This window comes from Anopheles coluzzii, chromosome X (genome assembly GCF_943734685.1).
Source record: "Anopheles coluzzii chromosome X, AcolN3, whole genome shotgun sequence".
NCBI classification, from domain to species: Eukaryota; Metazoa; Arthropoda; class Insecta; order Diptera; family Culicidae; genus Anopheles; species Anopheles coluzzii.
Genome location: NC_064669.1, coordinates 17158460 through 17170776, shown reverse-complemented (window position 1 = coordinate 17170776; position 12317 = coordinate 17158460). Strand labels below are relative to the sequence as shown.

At 44.7% G+C, this 12317-nt stretch overlaps 1 protein-coding gene across 1 annotated transcript in view; it reads right to left on the bottom strand.

Moving 5' to 3' along the window:
• LOC120961659 (uncharacterized) overlaps positions 1-8441 on the bottom strand; it is a 45774-nt gene extending 37333 nt beyond the window's left edge. Inside the window, exons 1-2 of the mRNA XM_049611092.1 lie at positions 7806-8441; positions 7311-7605 (exon numbers count right to left, since the gene is read on the bottom strand). Coding sequence (XP_049467049.1) covers positions 7311-7370 — 60 coding nt within the window. The 5' untranslated portion in view covers positions 7371-7605; positions 7806-8441. The remainder of the gene's footprint in view (positions 1-7310; positions 7606-7805) is intronic.
• Positions 8442-12317: the final 3876 nt, after the last annotated feature.

The following is a 12317-nucleotide window of genomic DNA, read 5'->3' as shown; positions in this document are numbered from 1 at the left end:
TCGATAACCGTCGTACTCGTAAAGACAACAAACAGGCTTTTTAAATAAATGTTTCTGTTTCCAAATGCTCATGTCATTGTCATGTAGAAACAATGTTAGTGCTACATATGGGCAATTAAACATCGAGTTGGACCATAATTATTAGCCCGCCAATGCATATCACGATATCGAAAGATGACAGAGGACGACTGTATGCAATGGTATACATAAAAATGTTCAATAATTGGTATATGGCGTGGAGGCGTCCGCCATTAAGGCCGGGATAACGGACTGGCAGACGAAGGCGCGAGACCGTGAGCGGGTTCGGACACTCCTGAGGCAGGCCAAGACCGCAAAACGGTTGTAGCGCCGGATAAGTAAGTAAGTAAGTAATTGGTATACGAATAGGCTCCTACCATAATCCCATCAACATCAGGTAAAAATTCGAGGGCTACATTTGGCCTGCGAGCCCGACTGCTGGTTTCTTAAGACGATTCCCCAATAGCCAGCTCGAACTCTATAGCTGATTTGAGGCTGTTTAACCAAAAATCGCTCTGATGTCATGTCATTTTAGCACGCTAAAGATCGCTGCTCGAATTCGCCTTTTGCAGCAATCTTCAGCTCACCTTGTACCGATGTCATGCACTTAAAAGCTATAAAGTTCCATCAAGTTCGGCACACCTTCTTAAAAAAAAGCCTTCAAGATCCATCGTGAACCATACACATCAGGCTAAACAGCTGCAAGGTTCCAGAGAGTACGGCGTGCTTGTTAAAAAGCTCCATAGTTCCGCAAAATACCGCTTCATCTCATAATTACTTAATCACCACAAAGTACGACATCGGAACGACTTGTCGTTTAATAGCCTCAAATCAGCTATAGAGTTCGAGCTGGCTATTTGGGTTGGTTTGGATCTCAATTTCATCGAAAGGTCTCATCCCTCTTTTTTTCATTTCGGGGACGAGTTTTGTACCATAAAACAAATCGATACGGTTAAATAACTAGGTGCAATCCGAAAAGAAGCCTAATTATTTTTCTTAAATGCCAAGGTTTTCTTTTGAATTAAACAATAAAATGTGCGAGATCAGTAAGATTCATACTAATATTTAGAATAATATCAATATTTTTCAAATGCATTTTCCTTATTGCAGTTTAATTTGAGGGTGATGCCGAAATGAAAAAAAAAAAACAACAAACAGTGTCGCCCCAGCATATGGAACCACCTGTAGGGTTGAATAAATCAATAGAATATCAGATAAACTTGAACTTAGAGCTTCGATAGGATAATTAGTAGATACGAACACTCTTTTGTATTGTTTTTTAATTGTCGTAAAAAAAATTGAACAGATATCTTGAATGATGCATTGGACAGAAACTAAGCAATGAAACACTCCAACTTAACAATTTGTTTCGATTTTCAAAATAAAGACGTTAAACAATATTTTAGGTGAAAATAAGGAATGATAACGGAAATTATTTCAAACTACTTGTTGTTGCAGGATTGAGTTAAAGAGTTACAATAAAAAAGTAAGACAAAAATAATATATAAATTAAATGTTTCTGTTGTACATGTGTTTTAATTTAACGTAATTTTACATACAAAAGAATCAACAAAACTCCCTTAGCTTCAAAGCGAGCATCCACGGTTGCCGAACCCTGTCCTACACCCATTGCATGAGTGCCCGCTCTGCTTTAAGGGTCCCTGTGTTGAGTGTTCCTGCGGTGTAGGGTTGGTTGCGGCCACCGACGGTTGAGTTCTGACGATGCGGTGGGCGACCACCCGGCCTGTCCGGGGCTTAACAGCCACCCCTAGCTCCCCGTGTGCGTGTGTGTGTGTTTGTGCACGCGCAGCGGAGCTTTGGCTCGATTAAAAAGCAACAGAGTGTTGAACGTTGCCGCGTAATTAATATGGAGAAGGATGGCATTTGAAGTGAACGAAACGGGGGAGAAAAATAAGGCAAAAAAAAACACCAACAACGCCTCCACTCCCGGAGTCACAACAGATACCCGTCATCGACTGGCTGGTCGCTCCCACACACACGGTGCGGCACAAACCCTACGACAAAAAAACCCGCTCGCTCGATCATCTGACCATAAATGCAACCGAACGGTTTTGATTGGTTTGTCTTGTAGTTTTCGGACCACCAGCCCGCCCCATTCGCCCTTCAGCCAACCGCTCGAGCACCCCTCTCGTGCAGATCAGCAATTTTGCACTTGCTTTCCCTACCAACTGGCCCCCGTTTGATCCCATGTATACACTCCAGTTTTGGCAATCTTACTGGAACGACATTAGAGGTTAGAACTAGCCTGATCATTGATAACACATCATGTGTATCGTATCGTTGAAAAAAGAATGTTCTCTTACAGCTCTCCATGCAACTGCTGGACTCGAAATATTCCGTACCTGCAGCAACAACAACAGCATATTGCAGGTTTCACTCTCTTTTCTTTATGGATTCTATTACACGTTCCCCGTCCCCTGTCCAGTCCAGAAGTATGTAAACTGGTTTTATGTTGTGTTATCGTTGCAAGAAAAGAAACAAAAAAAACAAAACCCATCCCGTTGCAGCTAACAGCCGACCGGGCCAAGAGCACACATTATCCGACGTCGAGACAAGGGAAAGAATTTCTTGCCTTATGCTTTCTGGTTCCGTTTTATCGGTAATCCTCACTATTTCTGCTCTTCCTCCCTTCGCTGCGTTGCGCTCCGATTCCGCTCCGAAGTGCACAACAGCCAGCAGCGGGCTTTGGAATTGGGCACATATTTTGGAATTAACTCTGTGCCAGCGTAAAACAACCATATTACACGGGCACGGGAATCGAGCAAACAGTTTTCGATAATCCTGCGTGGTTGGAGCATGAATCATCGCATGGTGATGATCGTCCGCCTAAACAAAGAAAGCTTTAAGGGAACATTAATTTCCTCGCCCTCTGGTATTCGTAATCAGGTTACAGTTATAATCCATTTCGAGGCCCTGTTTAACGTTCTGTCCATTTGGTGGCAAGAACAAGCTCCAAGCGCTGCTCCTTTCCCACACCAGGGACAGCTGTGGTGAAACCCTGTAAACAGGAAGTCTAAACTTTCCGAAACCAGCAACAAAAAGTAAACCCCCGCAGAACGAGAAAGTGCGACTGGCATGTACCAGAGCTCAGACATTGTTTGCAGCTTTCTTGTTTGATGTCGTCAGTGCGCTACCGGCATTGCCAAGCGGCGACCATGTGTGTGCCATGCGTAGGCACGTGTGCTGCAACCTGCAGTCCACAACAACAACAACAACAACAACAGTAAAAACAAACACACACAGAAACGCCGTATGACGCCATGCAGTTGAAAATAAACGCAACACTGCAACACAATAGTAGAGCACAGGTACAAGTTGCAGACGTTCGCCAGCCAGCCAGCCAGCCGGCTGGGCACCTCCCCGCCCGGAACTGGAAGGATGAAGTCATCCGCCGCTCGCCGTAGGCCGGGGGGAGTTCCGGAGGGTGCCAAGATACGCCACGCCGGTGAGAGTCCGGATCTCGGGTGTAGGCGTAGGCAAGATCCCAAGATGGCGAGTTGGATTATTCATCGGTGACATCTATTAGCATTTTTTGTAAGGTGCCCCCGCGCCCCCAATAGTAGCAAAAAACGGGTGGGGAAAGCCATGTAATATATCATTTCTATAATTACGTTACCGTTGGGTCGTATTAAATAAATAGCCCGTCCACTTTAGAGCGGAAACACGAAAGACATCAACATTTGGGCAAACGATGAACCCCGCTCGAGAAGTTTCGCCTGCCTATTTGTCTATCAAACACATTTATCACTGCATAATGTCGAGCAGTACAACACACCACTCACGACCGTGCGGCCTTATATTGCTCCTCCTACCTACCCATCGCGTCATCGGGAGTCACATGCCGCCAGCCAAAATGGAACAAGTCCTCCTCCGAAACGAAACTGCGTTTAAATCCAGCCAGCGGGAGGAGAACAAATCCATTTTTTTTCGTCCATTTTGAGTGGGCTGTTAATACCAAAATACAAACATTCAATTCAAGTCCAAATCGCGCTCCACGGAAGTCTGGGATGGCATGATTTGGTAGCGAATCCAGTTGGCAAACTCTTCCTAAAACGTTCTTTTACCGATCGTAGGTTCTTGGCGGGATCGATACTTTTGCTCGTAAATGTTTCAACGCGCGACGGTTATAAAATACAACTATGAATTAAGGACAGGCAATTGAAACGGGTCGGGAGGGAAAGAGAGAAAGCAAGCGAAGGGTGATTCACTGATTTGTTATACAGTTTTGATGGCCAATGCCAAACGCACTGACACAGAGCATCACAGCCCAACTGCTATCGCATCGACTCGCACATGCATCTATAATGAGTGCTGTTTCTTTTTCATTTCGGCCTTTTTTTGTTCGCCTTGCTGTCATCGATTAACGCAATATATGGTACTGTCTCGATCGCAAAGTTTGACCTTCGACATTTCCCGCACCACCCCCCCCTCCTCCCCTGTTTTTTTTTTGCGCTCCGTCCCCTCGCAGCATGCAAACATCCTTTTGTATGTCGCATTAATTGACTGGAAGGTTAACTTCGTGTCCCTAAAAGGAAATGCTACTGCCCCGACAGAGCTTCCTACGGGCCTCACGGCCGTCTCGTTTTGCGATCGAAAGGCACCCAGTTTTTAGTTGTTGTTGCTTCTGTTCAAATGCTAAAAAACTACAACATCCAAGAGAAAGAGAGCAAGATATGTTACGGTTACCCCACCTCTTGATGCGACGAGCTGTGATCTGTTTCCGGAGCAGTGAAGATCCCCCTTTTTGAATTTGGTGCTCTTTATCGTTGCAGAATCTTATAAAAGGAATGGGAAAAGAATTTTGACTTTATACATTTTTGTTTTCATCCCTTTTTAATTTATCCTTCTGTACCGCACGACTATCTGTATCCGATCGATGCAAGGCGCAACCTTGACCGGTCTGGCGTTACAGTTTCCGCGCGCGACGCATCATGCCTGTGCCCGCGTCGTAAAGCGGATGGGATGGATGAGGGATGGGGCGTTAGCTGGGCGCACTAGCCGGACTGCTTTGCAATTCCTTTGAACTGACGGTATGAGCTGACCGGGTCCGGGCCAGGCGGGGAAGCTGCCGCGAACGGCAACCGAAGGCAAGTGAGCTGCTGCTGCGGTGCCTGCTTGGACACGGCTTCGCTGTAGCATAATTTCTACCGCCTCGCGTGACCTCGCGTACGCCTTATTTGGTTGCTGTTGTTTTGCTTCTTTTTTTTCTGCTCGTTGCGTTTATCTCACGAATCGCTATTGTATGAAGTGCGACGCGAGAGGTAAAAGTCATTGAAATGATTTTTGCACGCTGCTTTTGTTGTTGTTGTGTCTATGAGCATGTGTGTAAAGGGGTTTCCTTCACCTACTCGTCTAACGAATTTAACAGAAGTGATAGAAGTTGTAAACAACAACGTTTATGGTGCATACACACTTTATTTCATACGCATGTCTGATTGTCTGCGTTCCATCTGTTTCTAGTAGTGATGGACATAAGAAGTTGATTCAGTAATATGAGTCAACCATTTTACTGAGTGAGTGAGTGAGTTAATTTTTCATCTATTCAAACTCAACTCTTTTGAAACTGTTCACTCTTAATAGAGGCTCTAGAAAAGAAAATCAATTCAACAAACAAGCGTAGCTTTTAATTTTAAATAAAAACACTTACAGGAAACGTCAAAATAAATAACATAGTTTTTTAAGTATTTTGAGCTGAATGAAATATACGTACATTTTTGAACAAACGTGTAAAGGAAATTATACTACTCCTTGAACTACTTGTGTGTAATTAAGTACTACTTGTACAAGGAGAGATTATTCAACATCCCAGAGGAAGACAGAGGAGTAAAATGATTCAATTCCACAATTAAATGTAAAGGTGTCGAAAGATGTAATACTCGTCAAGAGAGTGGAGTCAATTGTTGTAAGTTAAGCGAGTTAAGTGTAAATAGAGCACTACAACAGTGATGACAGACAGACAATAACTAAATATAAAAATGCTGGCAGAAAGTAAAAGAAAAATTAAACGACTTTTGTAGCAAAAAGAGTACAAAGTGCCGCTGTCTCTCAACAACTAAGAGGACCGTATGAGATAAAAATAATACTACCTGTGTTTATGGATGTTAATTTGCATGAACTGCTATTAATTCACAATTCTTACACAACTTAAACTGGGTCAGTTTTGTAATCAGATTGAACTGAAGACGTTTCCTCTTTTTTCTCGGTCCTTCTCACTCTCTTCTTTCTCTTTCTATCTCTCTCCTCTTTCTCAATGTCTCTCTCTCTCTCTCTCTCTCTCTCTCTCTCTCTCTCTCTCTCTCTCTCTCTCTCTCTCTCTCTCTCTCTCAAAAGATGGGAATATATATACAAAAAAAGTTTGATATTATATTTGCGTTATATTATAAACTATCAATTTATAACATTATGTGTATTGAATGCATTCAAGCTAAAATGCCTTAAATAATATAATTTATTTTATTTATTAAAAATTACAAAGTTTCAACTGATCTATATCGTATAACTTGATAATGAAAGAGCTAAAAAACCGATTAGAAATTCAACTCTTTTAAAAAAGTGAATACCTGTGAGTCACTTATTAAAAAGAGTCATTACGGGCATCACTAGTCAGGTGACAATTCTGCGCATGGAAAACAACCATTAGTCGGGTTGCGATTGTCGTGTTCAACCAACAGGTGTTATACAAACAATGATGCATGTTAACTAGCCTTGAGAAGGTCGTTTTATAGCCGTCAGCGTATCAGTTCATTCTTCTAAAAGAACTGAACCAAATTAGGGCGTTATTCCGTCATTTTGAATTGGCATTTTTCAATACACGCAGATTAACGGACCAACTCAAATTAATTCATATGTAAGAACTGAACAATCTAAACCGCTCTCGTTCATTATACCCATCACTAGTCTCATAATATATCTTGTTATTGATGTGTCGGTTTTACATCTAAATTCCTCATTTCAAACAGACTCTCACCATTCGTAACAGAGTTTATTGAACAAATTCAATTAATAACATGCTCAGCACTATATAGTTTTTTGCATAGTTTTCTGACACAATAAATCCGAGAAGACAAACTGTCTAATCGTTTCTGTGTGAAATTATTACATAATTTCATTCAGAAAATATCATACATCAGGTGAAAAATTGTTTAAATTGCCGAATCTCAAAAAAGCAAACCCTGTAATTCGTTTTATAATATTCAATAATTGTTCATAACAATTAAAACAAACATCTACATCCCTTTCCCATTCTCCCCCACTTTGGCTGCAGTACTTACCATTTTTCGCAACAGATCCTCATCGGTAATCGTCGACAGATCGGCGAACCGTGCCTCCATGGTGCTGGCCGGGCGGGCTATATCGCTCCGCGCGTACGGTCGTCAAACGATCGCAAAGCCAAAGCCGTCCGGTTGGGCCCGGGTGTTGCCCGATCAATTAGTCACGTTTGCACCGAAACCGCCTCCTGTCAACGGGCGCCAGCCGTTGGGTGACTGCCGTTGATTGTTGATCGTTTATCGATTGATCGTCGTTGTCGTCGTCGTCGTCGGCTGCGCGGGCAGTAAATCTTACGCTCTGTAAAAAGCAGGCAGGTTAGAAGCTCGGCATGAGTGATTAAGATCTCGGTGGCGTTAAAATTACAAATTAATAATAACGACATGTTTGAGTTGGCGGAGCATTGGCGACTTTTCTTTTGAATGTTATTTTTTAAAGAAATATCGCATTCTCGATTATAAACCAACAACTGAAAATGTCATAAAAAATGCTATAATCACCTTCGTAGCGTTGTGAAATATTAACAATAAATGCAGCGATTTTACAGACAAAATTATTATTTCTTACACAAAACAATTAAAATCACTGAAGTTCAAATATACAGTCGAAGAAGCTTACTTGTGACTAAGCCACCGCGGAAATTCACGAAACACTTGTCCACTCAATGAGTAAAACTTTTGCCTGGTCACTTAAATTTACAAGCAGCTGGAGCATAAATATAAAACACACCAATGCACAGCATTAACTAAAGTAGCACACCACTAACAGATTTAGTTCGAATGAGTTCGAAACAAAACCAACAACCTTTGCCAGCATTCACTTCAATTAACTAAATAAACAAACACTTGAAGGGAAAATTGTGTTGTTCCCTCGGTACACTCAAAAACAATACCAAAATAGCTTTCCTCGACTTCACGCTAGTCCAAAACAGTACGTTTGCTCACTGATTCTGCCTACTTCCGTGCCGTAACACTGTTGGGAAGGATGACTGATGCGATTGTTTTGGGGGCTCTTCTTCAGACGCATCCGACGCAAACGAAAGCGAAAGTGGATTGCTGCTGATGCTGCTCGTGGCTCATCGTCCGTCGGATAAGGCTGCGCGTACGATACTGACCGGGTACGGTCGGTGCGATCGACGGACTAAAGCCTGCGCCCGTTCGCGCCGGAGCCTTCGCAGTGCCGCGGCCCGAAGCCTTCGGCGGCGGAACCAAGAGAGGTCGACCTCGGCGATGTGAGCTACCCAAAAAACAAAAAAAAAAACAAATGGACCCAACTATACACGGACGGTTCAGCGGCGGACAAGGGCCAGATGGGATGGAAAAAAGAAGTAAAAAGCGAATAACGACACGTTCGATTGGACCGAAAGATTACGGCGAAGAAGAAAGGTGGGGGAAGCAATGTTCGGTTGAAAGGGAAGCAAAGGAAACACAATTGGTTAAGGGTCGGAATGACCCCGACCAGGATGAGAAGTGCACCGGCCAAATCGACGGGCAGCCAAGTGTCTGTGCTCCTTAAAAATGCACCAGCGTTGGCGCCTGGTCGTAATGAACGTTTTAAGCGCGGCTTCTTTTTCAAGTGTGAAATATGTATATATATATATATATATATATATATATATATATATATATATATATATATATATATATATATATATATATATATATATATGCGTGTATTTGTGTATTTTTTTATTCGGGTATTTGGCAAACATATAAATTTCAAACAACATTTAAATTTCCATTTTCACTTGCACATACTTGCATCTGGTAGAGATCTTTTCAATCATTGCACAAGGTCATTCCACGCGCCAACTCTTTTACACAAAAGGGGTGGACACCACCCTACTTGGGAATGCGTCCAACATCTCTGGAGCTGGATCTGGCCGTCCCGGATCTGGGAGGGAAGGTCCCGCACGGTGTAATATGTTTTCGCGACCGCAGCTTCAACCGCGAGCAAAACGGGCGAAGTCACCGTGTGCCGATTCGGTGACTGACGGTTTCCTTAATGGGATCGCAGCGCAAGTGAGCAAAAAAAAAAAATCAAAGAAAATAAAAAGGGCACCATTCAAAAGCAACACCAAACTGGGAAGTACATCCAACCACACGCCATCTCCCTGCCACCCGTTTTTACGAGCGATCGCAGCGATGTGCAGTATGTGCGCAAGGCAGCGCGAGTACATTTCGCGCAAACAAAATGCATGCTGGAACACTTGGCTGGCTGACTGGCTAACAGGCAACGAAGAAGGGCAAATCATGCGCACACACACACACACACACATTCGCACGCAGACAGGGTGGATAATGTTCATCAGCGGCTTGATCAGGGGGGCGCTGGTGCCGGCTGGGCGCCACAGAATCACTCTGCGCGCTGCACGATGCCGCCAGAGGAGCGCAAGAAACATCTCAGAGGAAGGGGAGGGGAAGGGGGACCGGTGTGCGAGGTGTTTGCCAGAAGGTTTTCTTTCCCACCCGATGCCATAACGCAGACATACGATACACCTTCGGCACATCCATATGGTGCCCGCGGTGGCCCTGTGTGTGTCTTGTACAGTGGCTTGGGAAAGGGGAAGGGTCTACAGAAGGCCAGGAAGGACCTATGAGCGAGGGTGTGTGAAAGCGAGAGCAAGCGAAAGGGTAGGAAGGAGCACGCAGCACACAAGAGAGCGCCACACACAGACACATCACCGCACGAGCAGAGCTGCAGCGGCAGCATCGGGCAGTAACGCCAATTTTGGAGCGATTACGATTCAGGCAAACCACTTCCCTTTTAAGGCATTCGCACCATACATGGGCAAATGAGGTTTGCGCCGCACTCGGGGGACACTGGGGCTGTCGCACTGTCCGATTTGCCTGACGGCTTTCGAGCGGCTTTGCCCAAGGCGCGCAACGCGAACCTAGCGCACGATTCTCGCGCTGCTGCACGAAGACACTTGTTGTCGGAGGCCAACCGTGGCCTGATGATGAATGGTTCCGATGCTAACTCACTCTGTATCTGTGGTCCTGTGTCCACCGTCGGCCTTAAAACCGGAAGCTTCCGGAATGTCGAAGGGAGGCATAATTAGGACAGCTGCAACGGTGGCGGTGCAACGCTGCAGCCGATGCTCCTGTTTCTTCGCTGTGGCGCCATCGGCTTCGCCGGCCCTGAACTGCTTCCAGAGAGTGACCAGATTAAGCCGGAAGATTGTATCATCACGCGCGCCATCCGCTCCCCGAACTGCTCGCTCGAAGGACGTCCTGTGGAACGGGGGAGGGGGGCTGACCTTCCACAGTGCCCCAGTGCCTAGCGCCGCGTGAAAAGCTTGGTGCGCGTGCTTCGCATTGCTTTAAGTGCTGGATGCTGTGAAAAAAACAGCCGGGATATACTCCAGCATGTCTCCCCTCGCAACCATTCCAGCAAAAGCAAAAGCACTAAGCAGCAAATTTAAATGAAGTGATTGGCCCTGTTGGAGCGGGAGGATTTGGCATCTTCCTCGCATTCGCCCCTCCGCGCGTTCGTGGTGTTCCCTCTGTTAAGCCGTGTCCGCTTCTCCGGGCTTGGGTAAGATGTCAAGGTAAACGCACGGGTTGCGCAGTACCACACAGTGGGTCATACAATGTGGTTTTACATCCATGTTTGGCAAAGCGTCAATAGAGCACGAACAGATACGCTGCGGGAATACATTTTAATACCAAGTGCTTGCCGCTCTTGCGACCAAGTGCTTGTATCCCATCGTTGCTTTCGCTTTAGCTCACAGCGCTTACTTCCAAAGCAGTTGAAAAAATGGACTATTAAAGCAGTTGTGTCCTCTCACTCCATGCTACAATATTGTTTGTAGCTGCAGGATCTAATCGAGGAACCTTTAACTACAGATGCACCGCCAAGAGTGAGAATGTTTACTTGAGATGAATCTTATCAGAGAACGATTCAAATGATAACTCGAGATTCATACGGAGTAAGGTGTACTGCAAATGAGTGGTTGCTCAGCTGCAAGACCTAATCGATTAACCTTGAAATAGAGATGTGCTGACTTGAGCAAATGTGGTTGCTTGAGATGAATCTTATCAGAGAGGAGACCGATTCAAATGACTCGCGACTCATCCGGAGTAAGATGTATTACAAAAGAGCGATTCCTCAGCTGCAAGACCTAATCGATGAACCTTTACCAACAGATGCGGCTTGAGTGAGAATGATTGCTTGAGGTGAATCTTATCAAGTGGTGACATACTCTTTTGTGACTCTATGCATCGACTCACGGCTCATCCGGAGTAAGATTTAGCACATACAGTGGCGTATTTAACGGTAAGCAAAGTAAGCAATTGCGGGGGGCCCCGTCAATGAGGGGCCCCGGAATCTTTAGTTCATTATCCATAACAGTTGATAGAATATTTCACTGTATTAGCAAGGAGGGCCCCGTGAGTGATGGACGTTGGGGCCCCGCGCTAGACGAACCATAAGCACCATCCCCCCCCCCCCCCCCCCCCGGCAGCAACCAAATTTAAATTGAAATGTTTCATAATCAAAGACAGATGCCGAGTACCCCCCAGTAATCATGTATAAGGGGGCCTCAACACTTCTTACTGCTTAGGGCCCCCGACACTGTAAACCCGTTGCTGAAACAAGCGAAATTGTAAGAAAACAAGTGAGTTAGTAGTCGGGACAGAGAGCGAAATCTTTTACCTGAATGACAAACGAATGAGTGAAAGATTCTTATCCCTGTAGTCATTCTTCTACATTTGCTCAACTCACTGAAAAACAAGATGATGTTGATGACAAGTCCCATCTCTTATCCTAGCACAGGTTTGAGAAGGACGGAAATATCTCTGTGATAATAAGGCCAAAAATACACGGACCGGAATTTCGCGGCTCTGGAATTCCGCCCGCTGAAAAAATATACGGATTTGACAGTTCGGTAAAGTTGCCGTTGACAGTTTGTGCATGGGTTTGACAGCAGGCGGAATTCCGCGGCCGCGAAATTCCGGTCCGTGTATTTTTGGCCTAAGGTAATTTTGAAGAAAAAAGTTAAAATGAAAACT